Source organism: Nipponia nippon, unplaced genomic scaffold (assembly GCF_047370975.1).
Source record: "Nipponia nippon isolate SJK-2023a ecotype South Korea unplaced genomic scaffold, ASM4737097v1 scaffold_1, whole genome shotgun sequence".
Classification (NCBI taxonomy): domain Eukaryota; kingdom Metazoa; phylum Chordata; class Aves; order Pelecaniformes; family Threskiornithidae; genus Nipponia; species Nipponia nippon.
In genome coordinates this window covers 43,322,844-43,339,703 of record NW_028262290.1, presented here as the reverse complement: position 1 = coordinate 43,339,703, position 16,860 = coordinate 43,322,844, and the positions used below count along the sequence as shown (strand labels likewise).

The window sequence follows — 16,860 nt, the reverse complement described above, 5'->3', positions numbered from 1 at the left end:
AACCAGCAAACAGCATTGTTGGACAGAACTCATTTGTCTTCATCAGATCAGACGCCTTCATCACCAAATTAAATCCCTTGGCTTACAGCCAAAGAGTCAATGATTCTTATTCATCTTGAAATGTATTGGGCTATTCAGGCACTCTGTATTGAAATTACTGGATCATTCCAGTCCATTCCGAATACTTAGACCAACTCTGAATAAGTATGGCAAACACATTTCTATCAAAATGAAATACTTTGTTCTTTGTCTTCTATTCCATACGTCTTTGTCAGATATTTCCTCCCAGAAAGTCAATCTACCCATTGTATTTGCCGGGTGGTATCTGGCTAACATGGATGCTTTTTTGGCAGCTCAAACAGCTGAATGCACGCTATACTTCTTTCACCTCCTTCCCACTGGCATGTTCCATACCGGGCAGGGACATTTTTTCACAAAGCTTTTGCTCAACAAGATTAATAGTTCTATCAGCATTGCTTCATTAAAAATAATGGAGAAGCCTTTGCGCCAGTTGCATAACACTAAACGTACAGCCTCTTTTGCCGTGCTCATGAGGCTGCTTTGATACATTTATGCCAGGGGATCCCTGTTATTGCTACAACTGGGTTATTTCACTGCTAGCATGGCTCAGGGCCGCTGGAGAAATGCGAGCCCTGTGTGGATTGGGCACTCATGAGTCACACTGTAGCGGGATGGCCCATGCGGGCATGGGGCAGTCTGCCGGTTACAGCCAAACGTTCAAGGAACTGAGCATCTGGAATCCCAAAGGAATTGCTGAAAACATCCGAGTTACGAACCTTTCAAAGACTTGTAAGTTGGCTGTCTCTTTACAGTGAGATATCTATCATATGAGTGATATTTTTCTACCCAATTTCAAGGGTCTGCTTAAAGTAGTGAGAGCTTTACAAGGCAAAGCATGCTCTAAACCATGTATTTTTCCCTATCCTAGTGGCTGAAATGGACTTTGATGGTTGTCCATACCAGCATTTCATGTGTATTGTTACATCGTAATTATTACTAATTTTTTTGAAGGGGGTAAGAAGCTATCCAGATTCCATACTGAAACTCACCAATTTCTGCAACGTGATTTCCATTTCACCCTTATTTGCTCTCAGAACAGGCGGAGCTGTTGCGTGACCTTTTCTCCAGGATGTAACCTGAAGCAGACACTCAACATGGAAGAGGGTTTTGGTCAAACAGAAGTTTCGGGACTGAAAGCAGGGTATTACACTGGGCAGTACCAGCTGACTTTCACAATGGGAACCGGCCTTCCTGCTCTCTTAACTCCTCAGCGGACGCTTCCCTAATTCAGTTCTTCGCTCCGGTAAGCCTACGCCCCGCACCCCCTGCGCCAGAGGGTAACGAGCTTCCCGCCGGACCAAGACACCGGGGGAAACTGCTGTATCATTTTCCAGTCGGTCGACTTTTTAGATTAAAATAATAGAAGTGCTCAAGTACTGCAGCGGTACAAGGGAAGTCTCTAATAGTAATGCGCATTTCCAGTAAGTATCCGCCTTTAGACTTTTCGGATTGGCACAGGGCGCTGCACTTTCAGTTGATCGATGCTCCCGTGCGGCGTCGGTCGGTCGGTTTTAGATGCAGCCTGATGGTTTTGGCTTTAAAATATTTGGCTGAGATCTGTGTGAATAATAGAAAAGTAGATACTGGAAACCCAAATGTAGTTTGGCACCTAGGCCTACTCCATCGGTACTCTTAGCTAAGACACGACTAAACGAAGGGGTCCGCGTTAACGTTTAATCTCGGCAGCTTCGCCGTGCTCGCAGCACAGCCCGGAGAGGCCGCCGGCCGGCCCAGCCCCCAGCAGCCGGCCTGCCTCCACCCCCAGCACCCCCCGGCACCGAGCCGCTTCCCCTCGGCTGCCCCGCCCGGGCTCTGCGCTTCGGGCGCCTGTGAATCACCGGGCGGCGCTCACGGCCCCGGCCCCGGCCCGGCCGCGGTGCCAACCCGCCCCGCCGGCGGGGGAGGCTGCGCGACACTGTTGGGAAGGCGCGGGAAGCGTGGTTTACGGTTCTGCCGTAAAGCAGCTCGCCCGGACCAGCGTCGCTGCCGCCCTTGGGAGGTGATCGGACATGAGCGGGAATGGCGGGAGCAAGGCCCTGGAGCTGCTGCGGTCGCTGCCCAGGGTCAGTCTGGCCAACCTAAGGCCCAGCCCAGGCTCCAAAAAGCGGGTGAGTGCTTGCAGCTTGCCGGGTGGGGCGCGGGCATGCTTTCCCTCCGGCGGCAGGACTCTGCCTCGGCAGCGGGCACGCCCGGCCCCGGTGGCGTTTGCTTCGAGGGCTGTCAGAAAGCCTTTGGGGAGGCTGCGGCAGGCCCAGGAGAGCGGCCTGGCCAGAGTAGGCGTGGGAAGGCAGAGGAGTCGTGGGTGGCCCTGTTGTGTGTGTTGGTCTTGTGTGCGCTGGCCCTGTTCTTGCCCTTTGCATGTCTTGTACCCGGCGTGTGTGGCTATCGCCACAGAGAACTGGCTGATGAGTGGCCCTAGATAAACCTCGGGGCCATCGTTGGGGGACAGGCGGAAACAGTAAAAAAGTATGCAATACCAAGCGTTTATGGGGTGGGGTAATACATTTGAAAAGGGAAGGTTAAAAGGCGTAAAAAGAAATGTGATGCCAGCCAGCACTTCTTGTTACTATTGGTTTCTCAAAAACAAAACTAAATATTCTCTTCCCTGTCTCCTTGTAGAGTGATAGAAGAGTACAGAAAAGAAACCAGGAAGAAAGCCAAGTGGTTTGGGGGAAATATCAGTGAACAGGGGGATGAGGTTCAAGGGCTAAAGTCATAGGAATAGAAAACTGACAGGGAGCACCAGGCAGCGCTGCCCCGTCAGTGCTCAAGGATCCCTAGAGATGCCTGCAGAGCTGGTGAGTGGTGCACAGTTGTAACCCCTTAGAGCTGTGATAAGACAAGAGAATGGAGATTCTTTCCCCCTGCAGCCATTCGGCTTCCCTGTCAAGTTACTTCATTTGGAGCTGTGAACACCCAGCTTGGTCAGGGTCAAGCGGAGCTGGAAGAAGCAGCCCTGTACAGGGCTGGAGTGGTGATTCTTAAGGTTTTTCAAACTAATCCAGGCTCCCAAACAGTATTTTCAGGCTTAGCATCCAGAAGCTGTGAGATTGTCTGAACTTGAGGTTTACTAGAACTGATGCTTTCCTGCCAGTCTTTGATCTCGGGACTTTTTGTTTTTCAAGGTAGCTGTTGGGTTTAGGAAAACACTTTTTTTTTATCTCAAAAGTAGAGATTTTTGTGTGCTCACTGGGTCTTTAGCAAGTAACTTGCAACTCCATACAGGAATTGAGTATTTTTTCCCCATGTTACTGCTAACTGTTAGTCTTCAGTTAGAGTTTGTACAAGAGACCGCAGCTCTGTTTCTCTGGTGTTTTTCTTTTGGTGTCTGACAACCTTATTCTGTGATCAATGAAGTTCTCAAATAAGCAGATTTAAGAGCATTTGATGTCACAAATGGAAGTTGCGACAGAAAAAAAAAAGTTTCTATTGGCTCCTCTGACAATCTAAAATCTGGTCAATGTATTGATTACATTCCATTTGTGACCAGATAGGGTCAGTGTATTTGTATTAACCGAAGTCACCGTGTAATCTGGTGTGTGTATGGACAACTGCCACAAAAGGGTGATTTAGGATTAGGCATGCTTGAAGTTTGGCTATCTGAGTGTTGTATTATTGATCCAACAGTGACTATGCTGTAACTTAACTAAAGTTAGCTTATAAGCAGCACAAATACTGTTTAGAATGTGTTGCTTTGCACGTCTCCTGGCCTGACTGATTCACATTGAGGAACACAATGGAAAAGAGCAAATGTGTGAATTGCGTTGTGCAGATACAAGAGTAGTTAGCAACATGACATTGCGCCTTCCATATGCATTCACAGTCCAGTGGATGTTAGCTTAAATGGGAAAAACTTTGTAAGATCAAATGGATCTATCAGAGCAATGCACAGATGTGATCGTGCCTCTTGGAGCTGAACAGTGAACTCTACCCCATGCAGCATGGCAGTGACATTCTGAAGCTTGTGGCTCTGTCTTATCCCTGACAAAGCGTGAAAAAAATTAAAGTGAGCCTTAGTGCTGCAAATTCTTCAGTATATGAATTAAATGAAGTCACTTTACACAGAAAACTTTGTTAGGTCAGAGTGACCTGGCACTGCCTTATTTAATAACAGTCACTTCCAGCTGCTCATTTCCACCCTTGCTTACTGCCTGTTTTGTAATCCTATAGATATTTGCATACCCATGAATTGTACCGAATGGTGCAACTGACTTGGATTTTAAATTAAAAAAAAAAAAAGACCAACAAAAACTTTTACCTTTGCCTATCTCTTTGATCCTGTTCACCATTTAGCTGTGCAAGTGCTTCTGCTGGCACAAATAGGAGGTCAGCGCAAGAAGATTGCTGAACTGCTGCTTATGGCTGCAATGCTAATTTAAAGTGCTCAGGAAGCTAATAGCTTAGTATCACAGTCTTAATTTAAAAAATAATAAACATTTAAAATACAGTCTTCTCTTTTGATTTGTGGTCAGTAGAAATTGCAACAGTTGCAGACTCTTTAGAAAGTCTGAGTCCATGAAAAGAATTATATGTGTGCATAGCGTATATAGTCTGTTCCCCTGCCCCTTGAAGTAGAATTGTTTTTTTTTTCTATTTTTTTTTTTTTTAGTTTCTTTTTTCATTGTCAGTGTTCGGAAACTTCTGAGCACTGAGCAACTTTATCGTGAAATAGGAGGAAATATCAATAGTTAATTCAGGAAAATTCTCTAACTTGGAGAGTGCAGGCTGTAAGAGGTAGGATTAAATACTAGTGTTCCTTTTATTGCAATATGTGCTCATGTAAACTTTCAGACTATTTGTAGTGCCTGCCTAGAGCTGTGCTCTGCAAAAATCACATTAACTGCTCTTCTGACTATTTTTCCCCTTAGAAAAGAGCTCTCTCTTAATTTTCTTCAAGAATCAGTATTTTGCTCAGTTGTTTATATCTCTGAAATCTTACATTTTATAGATACTTATCTCCAAAGTAGTTGACTAAATGTATCATTGATTGTTTTCAAGGAGAGAAGACGTGGCCGTGGAAGATATGGAGGTAGGAAGTGTGGTCGAGGTCACAAAGGAGAAAGACAAAGAGGAAATCGCCCCCGATTAGGCTTTGAGGGTGGTCAAACTCCATTTTACCTGGCCATACCAAAATATGGGTTTAATGAGGGACATAGGTAAGTGTTTTCACATTTACTCAGAAATTAATCATTGTCTGCTTTTCTTGATCTTTCCCCTGAAGCCAGAATCTAATATGCCAGAACAGGCCTAACTGAAAATGAGACATTCCTCTCAGATTGTTACCTTCCTTACCAGCAGAATCTCCCATTTCTTGTGAGGTTATTTTTTTAATGAATTCATTTATTTTCTGTTGTTTTACAGCTCTGCTTATTTGCCCTTTCTTTGCATAATCCCTCATATGTAGCAGGTTACCCTTCCTCCTACAGCTGAGCACATTTCTCCTCTTAGACTGCTCCTCCATGCGTGCTTGTTCCTCCCTTTGCCTGTCTGCACAGGAGAGAACCTATTGAACTGACTGGGAACAGTCCCATTGACTCAAGTGAGGATGTTAGGCGTGGAAGTGTAATCCAAAGCCTTGCTTTGTTATTTCTCTTTGCTTTATTCACCTGAAGCTCTGATCTGCTGCTAGCCAAACAATTCTTTTTCTCTTCATGACTCTACTTTTTTAGCCCTGCAACACTGCAGTCTTTGTCTGTCTGCACTCCATCTGTTCTACCTAGGATCTTAACAAGCTCTTTAATACAAAATTTATTGGATGAAGCCATTAAGTCATCTTTCACAATTGTTCTTCTCAGACATTCTGCCTTGTTTGACACTTCTGTCCCCTTTTCACATTGTGCTTGTTTGTGCCGTGTCCTCCTTTCAGCTTTTTAATGTTTAAAATGATTCTTCTAACCAGTCACTGTTTTTAGCTGGAGATCCGTATGCCAGTGTTTTATTCATTTTCTTCACTATATTGACAATTACAGCATTTTTTGTTTGTTTTTTGTTGTGGTTCAAAGCTGGTTTTGTTTCCTAAGATGGCATGTAGGTTACCTTGGTCACTAACCATTTTGTTGCTTTTAGGTACGGTCATGAAAGCATTGTATGGATACAGAAATTGTTACAGGTGGTAGTAACAGAAATGTGCCACGCCTAGCAGACAGTTCAAGCGTGGAAGGACTTATGTGAATTTATGTGTGAATTGTTAAACTTACAGTTTGATTTTATGTTTCATTTGCTGTGTAACTTCATCAAGTAGCTATGCATTTTTATATTTCCATTCTTTATGCATGCAGTATAACCTACAGACCTGTCCTGATTATCAAAGGTTTTCTCCATCAGCCTTATCAGTTTTGAAGTGTGATTCACAGTATGTTTCCAAGTACTGTCATTTCCTCCCGTTTACTTAACTTATTATATGAGTAAATGAGAAGCACTTTTGATAGCTGAAGGCACTGTGTAGATCTGCAGTCCCACAAAGGAAATGCTGCAGAATGCAAGCACTGAGCTTCTTGCCTTAACAGTGGTCACAAGCTCATGAATAACCAACAGCGAAAATCCAAGGTTCTGCAGTGACAAGAAATTAATAGGGTCTGGCTGTTTTTAACCGCATGTGACAGCATGTGGAAACAAAAAAAGTACTCCAATTTCTTTTCAACATTGCTGGCAAAATTTCAATGCCAGGCTATTGTATATGTTTTTCTAGTGAACATTGTAACATTGCACTTGAAAGAGACTGTCGTGGCATGATGGGAGCGTGCTGAACAATGTCTCTGTTCATGTTCACCTCACTCTTCTTTCTGTCCATAGTGGTGTTCCTCTACTTTTTGAACTTTTGCTCTCTTAGGAACTGTCTGACAGTGCAAAGTCTGTTGCTTCTCTTCTCTTACTTAGCTTGCCAATAACAAAGATAAGCTGCTCAGTTTTTCTGCTGCCACTCACAGGTTTCCAATACCAGTGGTTAAACTGATTGTATGAGAAAGTTTTGAGCATCAGCATAAATGGCATGCTGTAGGCATAGACACTGGGATCAGGAAAGCTATTCTAAGGATGGGTTTGTATAGTAAAGTTAGAACTTCATAAAATGCAAAAGAGGATTCTGCTGAAGCTGATGGCTATTGACAAAATATTCCAGTTTCCTTTGGGGATATGGGTTAATGCATAATTTCTCAATATTTCTCTCCCTTGGTGGTATTTTGAGGAAGGCTGCGTTCAATACTTGTGAGATGTCAGGTAATGGACTGTCATGGTTTAGCCAAAACCAGCATATGGACTAAAAAATCGTGTTCAATATAGGCAAGCTATGCAGGAGCACGTACAGGGTTTGGCTGGTAGTCTTTGACTACATTTGTATGGGAGGGGAGGATATATTTGGTTTTCACTGTGCATTTTTTTGTCAGGTTTTCTGAATGTATCGGTGAAGCTACCAAGCTGGATTCATTTTGAAGATGGTAGTTATTTAGAATCTTGTTGGCTTACCACGAAATGCTGACACTTTAATTTCTTCATCTTTTTTTGCTTCCTTAAACCTGTCAGCAGGTAGAGAGGTACCCTGCAGTAAATTGAGCTCAGCAACAGCAAAATGATTAATATCATATTGCAGGTGGGGGTGTGTGAGCAAACCTGAAGGCATAATGGAGTCTTGGGCTGTAACTAGGCCTTACATTTGCATTAAATTAAACTTAAAATTTTGGCTTATGGACAGATGTGTTTTAAACGTTTACTTGGTAGCTTTAAGAGTAGGTAGAAAATGGAATACAGTGTGATCTATCTCAGTTGACCAGTTCCTATTAAAGCTTCAATTTTGTAAATTTCTCATTGTTTTGTTTGGTTTTTTGTTTTCCTCTCCCCAGCCTCAGACGTCAGTATCAACCGCTGAGTCTTCAGAGGCTGCAGTACCTGATTGATTTGGGTAGAGTTGACCCCACGCAACCAATTGACTTAACACAGCTCACTAATGCCAGAGGTGTAACAGTGCAACCTCTCAAAAGGGATTATGGTGTCCAGCTGGTGGAGGAGGTATGCATACGAGACACTTATTACTTCAGGCAGTATAAAGCCTTGGGTTTTCAGTTTTTCCATACCAGGCTGTCAGATTGTCCTTTCCATGTTTTGGAAGCATCTTTTCTAGGTTAGTTTGCTGTGGAATTTTTGTGATAATAAATCCACTAGAGGGCACTGTGTGTTAGCAAAAAAACCAAACACCCCAGGAGGCTGTTTTAAGACCTGAGAGACTACAAAAAACGATAGCTAAGGAGCACATAACAAGAGGATGAACTAGTATTTTTAGAACAGAAGACTAGAATGTACTGAGAGAAATGTTTGAATATTTTGGGCAGGCAAACTTTTTTCATTCAATCCAGGTGACTTGAGTGAGAGCAATTTGGTTACCCGTCTTGGTGCGGGGAACAGAGAAATCATAATATTTTCCAGGATTTAATGTTTCTTACAACTTTGCAGAGAAGAATAAGTGTATGTCCTAAAATACTCATTTTAATGTTGTTCTAATATGTGTTGAATTTTACAGGGTGCTGATATCTTTTCTGCAAAAGTAAATATTGAAGTGCAGAGGGCGTCTGAATTAGCAATTGCAACCATAGAAAAAAATGGAGGTGTTGTAACAACATCGTTCTATGATCCAAGGAGTTTGGGTAAGAATTTATTTTCATTTCTGACTTTTTTTTTTTCCCCTGAATGTGCGAAGATTAAATGATCCAAATCAAAGTTTCAGACATAGTTCTTACTGGAAAATCATCAAATTTCTCTATTCTAAAAGCTTCAACAACACATTGTTATACAAATGTTGAACTGTAATGCATCCTCAGTTTTGCTTTTTTCAACCGTTCACCTATTTAGCCCTACCAGTGTTAGTAGTCACTTACCAATCAGCCAGTTAAAGAAATCCAAGTAGCTTTGTAAATAGAGGAACTAATAAAAGATTGTTTGGTTTTTTTAAAATTTTTGTCTTCTTTCTCACTTGTTTAATAACCCTAAGAAAATTCAGGAAAAAAAATCAGATTTTAAAAACACTGTGGATGTTTATATTTTTAATTTAAAATACTTTTCCACTAAAATGAGGAAATAACTAAGTTACAGAAGCTCAGAATCGTTCCAGTCAAAATGGCTATTGTTTTCAGAACACTTTCACTGAAGAATGAGGCTTTGCTTTGCTTGAGACTGCATCCTGCCTAATATTCATTCATGCAGTTTTTATTGACAATAATGGAGCTTTCATGTGTGAATGAGGCTGAGAACAAGAGGAACAGACATTTTTAGTGTGCAAAATATGTTACCCTGGAGTGGTAAAAGTTCTTTTTTTTTTTTTTTTCCAATCCAGAAAATAATAAAAATATTAAGGTTAAAAGAATCTGGGATGTAATTTGCCAAATTCAGGAAAACTTAAGGAGGAGAGGATAGTCTCACAAATGACTAAGTAGGTGCAGATGCCATTGATTCTTTATTTAAAATACTTATAGGAACACTAAATTCGACATTTGTTGGTACACTGTGTAAATAGCCATGCAAATGCATTGCTTCTAACCTGGAAGTGAATCCTTTAAATAAATGGCATCTTCTAGCTTAGTTATTGTGTCTTTCCAAAGCAGACATTCTAAATGTATTAGAAGTAATGATTCATCTGAACTGTTACAATAAATATCAGTTAAAACAGAGTTTTTTGTTTGGTTAAGTGAAACTTGTTAAACACTATCTTATTCTGAACAAGAATATTCTTAAGATTTGGTTTTTTGCTTGATACTTTTTAATAAGAGTTTAATCATTTATTTAGCACAAAATACTAAATAAGAAGGTGTCATTTAATGTCTTTAAAGATGTATTACAAAGGATAGTTCTAATTTTCTCTTATGTTTGCCCACAGAAATTTTGTGTAAGCCAGTAGTATTTTTTCTGCGTGGTCAGCCCATTCCAAAGCGAATGCTTCCACCCGAAGATCTAGTCCGTTACTACACGGATGCCAGGAATCGTGGGTACCTGGCAGATCCATCTAAGGTTGCAGAAGCCAGGCTTGAACTTGCCAAGAAATATGGTTATGTCTTACCAGACATAACTAAGGATGAACTCTTCAAAATGTTAAGCGCACGCAAGGATCCGAGACAGATATTTTTTGGTCTTGCTCCAGGATGGATCGTAAACATGGCAGACAAGAAAATTCTCAAGCCAACTGATGAGAGGCTGTTAAAATACTATAGCTCATGAATCCAGGACTGGAGACAACTGCAGGTGTACAGGAAACATCTGGGTATGAAATAATGGATACAAAGTGGTGTTTGTTTTTTTTAAGACTCCTGTTATACTAGACAAAACATAAATTTTTGTTTATGTAATCTTCTGGTGTAGCTCTCAACTTTTTATTGTCATAATACAGCGTATGAAAAGTATTAACATTTGGAAACAATGTGGAGTCTGACATAAAGTGTGTGTTCAGACACTTTCTCTTGCAATGATTTGCCAGTTATTTTTTCAGACAAAATGTTTCAGTGTTGCATTTATTTCAGAGGAGGATTCCAAAGAGTAACTTGACCTAACAATTAGTTTATATTGCCCCCCCCCAATTTAAAATCGGAAACATGGCTGTACAAAACTAATATTAATTTTACAGTCATATTACATCGCATTATATTTTCCGTTTTAGAAAATTGTATCTTGAATACCTCTAAGAGGTAGACCATCTATTTTTGGATGGGGAGAATTAAAACAACCAGAAATAACAAAATACAGAAGAATTCATTAACCTCTTCAATTCCATAGCAATGTTTTGGATTTCGCCACTGCCATCAATAGTACTAGAGCTTGAGAGGTCTTGATTTTTGTCTTATTCCTTCAGAAGGAATTGAGAAAGACAGGGTGTGCAGTTCAAAAGAACTTCCTATCTAAATTTAAAAAAAAAAAAAAGCTATCTTAAATCAATGGCTTTTATTTTCAAACAGAATTTAAAACTTGTCCAGACACAAATGTAATGTCATTAATAAAAATGCATAACAGAATCCAGAGTCAATGAATATTAGACAGTAACAGTAGATCATGAGGGATGGGGATGCGATGGACAAAGTACACAATTAGGATTCAGTTTTCGGCTTGATCGCAGATTGCATATGTGGACAAATGAATTTAGATGTTGTGAAAAGTTAGGAACAAATTATTTTTGTGGGAAACGGTATTTTTATCACACCAACTTGATATAATCTTGAAAAATATTTTCCAACAAATGTTTGTTTCATTAGTCTCTCCAGAACACTATACTATTATTATGCAAGAGTATTCTAGGTTTCATACGGAAGCTTAGGATTGGGCATTTGGGTTGATGAACCAAGCAGTAAATTGAAAGATGAGAGAGGAGACTAAGTTAATCTATCAGAACTTGATCTGACTCCTCAGAAGTTAATGAGATGCTTCATAATTACATGAACTTTAATGGAAGCTGAATTTGGCTTTAAAATAGGGATAATTTGGTTATTAGGAAACAGTCCGGAAGACCAGAACACAAGAATAAGTCTTGCTTTCCAATTTTCGTGTGCCTTTGGAAATGCTACTTATAGTTTCCAGTAGCTGCCAAACCATCCCATCTCCTAGGGGAAGCCCTCTGAGTGCCAGAATCTCCTGTTTCTCCTTTATAACACCTGTATTTCACTTGTGTGCCTCAAAGGGGGGGTAGGCGGGGGAGAAAAAAAAACTTAAATATCTTCTTTTTCTTTCAGAGAAGAACAAGAAGCGGATGAATTTTTATCTTGGTGTTTGTCAACCAGCCCACATTTTTGCTTCACTCAACAAACTGCCTTGTCAATTAATACGAGCATCTGTAATCGCAAAACAAAATAAAACCTTATATTCTCATGCTGATTAAATAATCTGAAATCCAAAGACTAAAAATGGAAAGTCACTAATTTTTGACAACTTACTTTCCAGCTTCTATTGTCCATTGTTAATGTGTGTTAATGCTATCGGTAATGGTCGTTCTCCTGATTTGTGGTTTAAGTATAGGTGAAACATAGCAAAACAACACCAATATAAAACTGGATTTTGAATAGCAGGAATTTGTTCTTAGTGGCATTAACATTCATATTTTATAAGGTGCACAACACTTTTTTGGCACATTAAGAATAATACGGTGTGCCAAAAAAAGTATAGCTAGTGTTAACTTGAATGTGAAGTAAATAACTTTCTCACTTTAGATGTATCCTGTTCTGCATCCTGATGATTGTTGGTTTGGAAACTTAAATGACAAGCAATACTTTTTTTTTTTTTTCTTTTTGTTATTACAATACTACTGCCTCCATTTGGGAAGGAGTTGGAGGCGGGGGAAGAGTATTTATTGCCTTCCCTTATTTGTGCCATAATGTTTCTGTTTTTATGAATCAATTCACAATTGTATTTTGTGGAGGTGGTGGTACTCAACAGGAAAGCTACTTAACTGGAAGCGAAGAAGGAAGTTAGTCATATTAGTGAAGACCAGAAGACAAAAGTGTTTATGTATCATTGTGTATTTTTGGGAGGAGAAGAGGGGGGAAGGCAACTTTGTTTCCACTCCTGCTCTTTGTATTAAAATGAACAAATTGCTCTCAGCAATTTTTTTTTCTAAATCAATTTCTTTGATATACACACGCGTACACGCATAGGTTTCTGTAGGCTTCTAAATGGTTTTCAGGTGAAAGGGTAACTTGGACAAAATGATAACAGTGAAAGAAAGAATGAAAACAGGAAACAGATGTCTGGTGACGTCGAGGGATTGGATAGCACTTATTCAGTGAACGACGTCTTAGTCACAAGGCAGCTGTATCCTGGCTCTGATACTATAACGCTACAAATACCTTGGAGCCAAAACAGCCACGTTCCACAAAATCCGGTCATTCTCCTTTATAAAGGTGATCTTTTATCATCTTATAATTGGAGAGGGCAAAAAGGGCTGTATGTTTCTTTATTTAAAATATGCAATGCTTGTCTTTTTTTCTCTCTTCTGTTTACAGTAGCTAGTATTTTATAATGGTTGTTCTGATTTTTATTCACTAGTGAAAAAAGTGACAAGGCCATAGAGGATTTCCTGTTCATTTTATCTCGTCAGGAACACAAGTCTCCTGGCAACCGAATACAGAATTATCAAAAGCACAAGTAAGTTATTGACAAGGTTTCTAATAAATCCGTAATAAACAGCCTCCCAATGGGCTGTTGTTTATCTGAGGGTCAGGCTCACTGATGCAAGACTCTAAGCCAGCACTGGCATCTAAGGCCATTCTCTTTACTTAGGAATATGTACCATGTTTTCATGTTCATAAGATAAATGATTGCCTTGGATATCCTGTTTTGATAGGGGTTTTTCATATGCAGCAATGTATTACACAGCAAGAAGCACCCAATCTGCTGTAACCGGAAAAGCACTATCAAGTAGCTGAGGAAAAGAAACGTTACTTGTGCCATAAAATACTGAAAGCCATGTCAATTTTTATCAACAACATCATACTTTTGAATGGTTCCTTGATAAAACTGATTACATACATGAGACTGAAATCAAAATAAAAGCCTCTGAACGAGTACACGCTTTGTTATATCATACCTCGATAATTAGAAATCACCTATTTCTTGTGAGGTAGATTCTACTAACAGCAGCCAGTCAATACTATATTTACAGGTGGCTGACTGCAGACTCGAAATGAAGCAAGTTAAAATAAATGCATTTTCCCTTTTACTTGTACATAAAACAAAGGCACGCTGGCTTTTCATTCTTTATACTTCATAGCATAGTTGTTTTTAACAACCAAAAGTTGACTGTACCATTCACTGGTTTCCAAAAAGGAATAAATGAGTAAATCGGTGGCCCTGATCTGAATCTTCGCTGGCAGTGTGCCAACATTGTTTTGACATACGAGCATAATTGATGTTAGTGCTCCAGGAAGTCATATAAAAGTGATCAATTGTGAAGATAGCTTCCCATTGCTATTTTACTGTTTTCTTTTTTATTGCTAAAATTTAAAATGCTAATGCAAAGCTAATTTTGCTCTGTTGAACACTCACAAGTTCTGTAAAAATTTGTCTCCAATTGGAAATTGTTGCACGAGTTTTGTATTTTAAATATTTAAGTGTTATATTTACATTATCTAAAATAAGAAAGATGCTCAAAAATGGCCAGTTTAATATTTCATATGCAGATTTGTTTCTTAAAATTTCTTGATCGGTGATCAGATGGGAATAGTTTTACGTAACTCACAGTCTGTACTTCAGTTCATTGTGTTATGGTTTCGTCTATGAAAAGATGTTCTGGTGTGACAGAATTCTTAACCCATTAGAGGAAAATTATGAACTTTTAAAGTTCCTTCGTCTCCTAGCCCAGGTAGCCCATCTTGGTCTTTTGTAGCAGAAATACATGGCATTGTCTAAAGAATTCCTGGTTTCTCAGTGGAAGCAAACTATCCTCAGATCTATTCTGTCTCCGTTGGTTAATATTCCCTCTGTTGCATCTGCATCTTCCCGAGGTCTCTTCTCACTTCTCCCGTTGTAGTGGTGGGAACTATAGGGCTCAATCATTCTCACAGTGTCATCCTGTCTGGCCCACTCTGGGTTTGAAAATCTGGTTGTTTTATGTGCCTCTGGAGCAGGAAAAGTGTTGATCATTCCCGCATCTGTTTATACGAGGGGTTTTTTCGTGGCTTGAGTTTCCTGGACTGGTGTTGCTTTTGTTGTTAAAAATGTCAACAGCAGTGTTGTTTACTTGTTAACCTTGTAGATTCCAAGACACATGCTGACCAAGTTGGAGGGGCCTTTGAGCAATGGATTTGGAGTTTATTCAGAGTCGAGGAACACTCCTAGAAGGGTGTCTGTGCACTTAACACAGAATGACACACACTAGATACAAGTCTTAATGGATACGCAGTTTTGCATTTAATGCATCAATGCCCAAATCAGTCTCTCCTTGCACTTCTGGAAACCCAGCCTCTTTAAGGTTCATTCTGGTTTCATGATAGGATTGTCCTGTCTGCTCTCTAATCTATAAATAAGGACAAGTTAGCCTGAAAGTCTGCCATTTCTCGATGTTTATATTTTTATTGTTATTCCTTGGGCAGGTAATGACAGCTAGAGGTTTGTGTACATAGAGCAGTCTATGAAAAATAAGTTGATGTGTAAATTTACAATAAACTAGTTCTCTGGATTTTTTTTGTGATGCTAGCATAGTTTGCCTTGATCCCAGCATGGAGTACCTCAAATTAAGAAAATAAAGTAACTCTTAATATCTGACAAGGGAGATGGTTTCTTTACTCTGTTGAATGTAGCTGTGGTTCAGAGTTTCAAAAGTTGGAATCCAAGTTCCCTATAAATTTAATGTAGTGAGATATTGTCTTAATTTCAAAATTAATGCAAGTCTAAATTTACATTGCTCACATGTGGACACTTGTTTAAGCTCATTTCATAGTCAGTAGAAATCTGATTGATATTCAGTGGAGCCAGGACAATCACTGCGTGTAGCCTGAAGCAGACATCTGAGGAACAAAATTGCGCTTTAGGCTCCACTGGCTGTGACAGTAGTTTTAACATATAGTGTACCTGTATACACTTAAAACAAGTATCTGGAACTGAATCCTACTCTATGTTTTCAGTGACCCAAGGTGCTTGAAGTTAATGGTGGGAAGGTCTTGTGGATCACAAGCCACCAGTGTGGCTTGCCTAGCTCGGCATTGGGAACTTCCAAAGTTTGATGTACTAGGTTGTGTTTGTCTTTGAAAATAAGCGTGCTAATTTAATAAAAAACAAGTCAGGGGACATCTTGGTACCACAAGAGGTGAAATGCTGGCAATTAGATGATCTGTGTTATTTTACAAGTATTGGAGAGCACAGCTTTTCCAGGATACTGAAATTGGTGGCATCCTCACCTAGAAGCCTCTGACTCTTTCAAGGTGGGTGATTCGCAGTTCACAGCTCTGCACTGGTATCGCTATTCAAAATTTGTCTACCTACCTTCTTTGGCCCTTGTGTAATACGTTGCTGATGTTTGTGCTAACTCTAATGTATGCGTTTCCTCTGTAAGCAACGCATGGAAATTAAAGTTGCCTGCACTTGCAAATGAGAAAAAAATGGGAGAGGAGGATAGTGTCCCTCTGAGGTGTCTCCTTCAGCAAGTGGTGCTTTCAGTGGTCAGAGAAGGTAACTGAAATACTTAAACACGGATGTTGTCTCGCTGCTCTCCGAGAACATGCAGTCCAATGTGTCTCTTAGGGTCCCCCTGCAACTGTTCTGATGAATTGTGGTGTGTGTATAAAAGACAGATTTGGGACTTATCCTTCTACAAATTTTGACTTGCTATTTCTCCTGTTTTCAGTGATTTCTGGGTCCCTGAAACCTCATAGGCACATTTATTTTTCAGTGCATAAGCAATCATTTATCCCTTTTTTTTTGGGGGGGGGGGGGGAGGGGTGGGGGGTTTGGTTTGGTTTGGTTTTTTTTGCAAGGCAATCACACTAATGGTCACAGCAGGCAGTCTGGGTGTGGGCTTGAGACTGTTCCAGTCAAAATATTATTCTACTGGTTTTGTGTTGGGTTTGGCTGGCTTGACATTGCTGCTGTCCTGACTTCTAGGACTTGTGAAATATCTGGGCTAATTGTGACTTTGTTATTGGGTTTTGTTGTTATTGTTGTTGTTGGAAGGCTCCAGCCCTTCCAGGTTCATCATTAAAGACAGGTGTTCACTGTGGAATGATCATGAAATGAATTACCATAGCAAGGATGTGAACGTGTGGCAAAATTCTACCTGGGTCAGTTTTTCTGTACTCATTTGTGTGTATGTGAGGGAATCAAAAG

At 40.1% G+C, this 16,860-nt stretch overlaps 1 protein-coding gene across 2 annotated transcripts; it reads left to right on the top strand.

Annotated features, from left to right (window-relative positions):
* Nucleotides 1-1,369: 1,369 nt before the first annotated feature.
* Nucleotides 1,370-15,306, top strand: MRPL15 (mitochondrial ribosomal protein L15). 2 transcript variants are annotated; one of them, XM_009473067.2, is made up of 6 exons: nucleotides 1,370-2,189; nucleotides 5,080-5,237; nucleotides 7,917-8,082; nucleotides 8,591-8,714; nucleotides 9,941-10,321; nucleotides 11,778-15,306. In XM_009473067.2, the coding sequence occupies exons 1-5, from the start codon at nucleotides 2,091-2,093 to the stop codon at nucleotides 10,276-10,278; spliced, it is 885 nt and encodes a 294-aa protein (XP_009471342.1). In that variant the 5' UTR covers nucleotides 1,370-2,090; the 3' UTR covers nucleotides 10,279-10,321; nucleotides 11,778-15,306. The 2 variants fall into 2 exon arrangements, with proteins under 2 accessions (XP_009471342.1, XP_087609449.1); XM_087753323.1 differs by lacking the exon at nucleotides 1,370-2,189 and adding an exon at nucleotides 2,623-2,879.
* Nucleotides 15,307-16,860: the final 1,554 nt, after the last annotated feature.

What these genes read in the sequence shown, in the direction of transcription:
- MRPL15 (XM_009473067.2), top strand. Translation starts at nt 2,091, where the DNA reads ATGAGCGGGAATGGCGGGAGCAAGGCCCTGGAGCTGCTGCGGTCGCTG. An exon ending in GCCCAGGCTCCAAAAAGCGG is followed by an intron (nt 2,190 to 5,079) that starts GTGAGTGCTTGC and finishes ATTGTTTTCAAG; the next exon opens with GAGAGAAGACGTGGCCGTGG. An exon ending in CTATGATCCAAGGAGTTTGG is followed by an intron (nt 8,715 to 9,940) that starts GTAAGAATTTAT and finishes GTTTGCCCACAG; the next exon opens with AAATTTTGTGTAAGCCAGTA.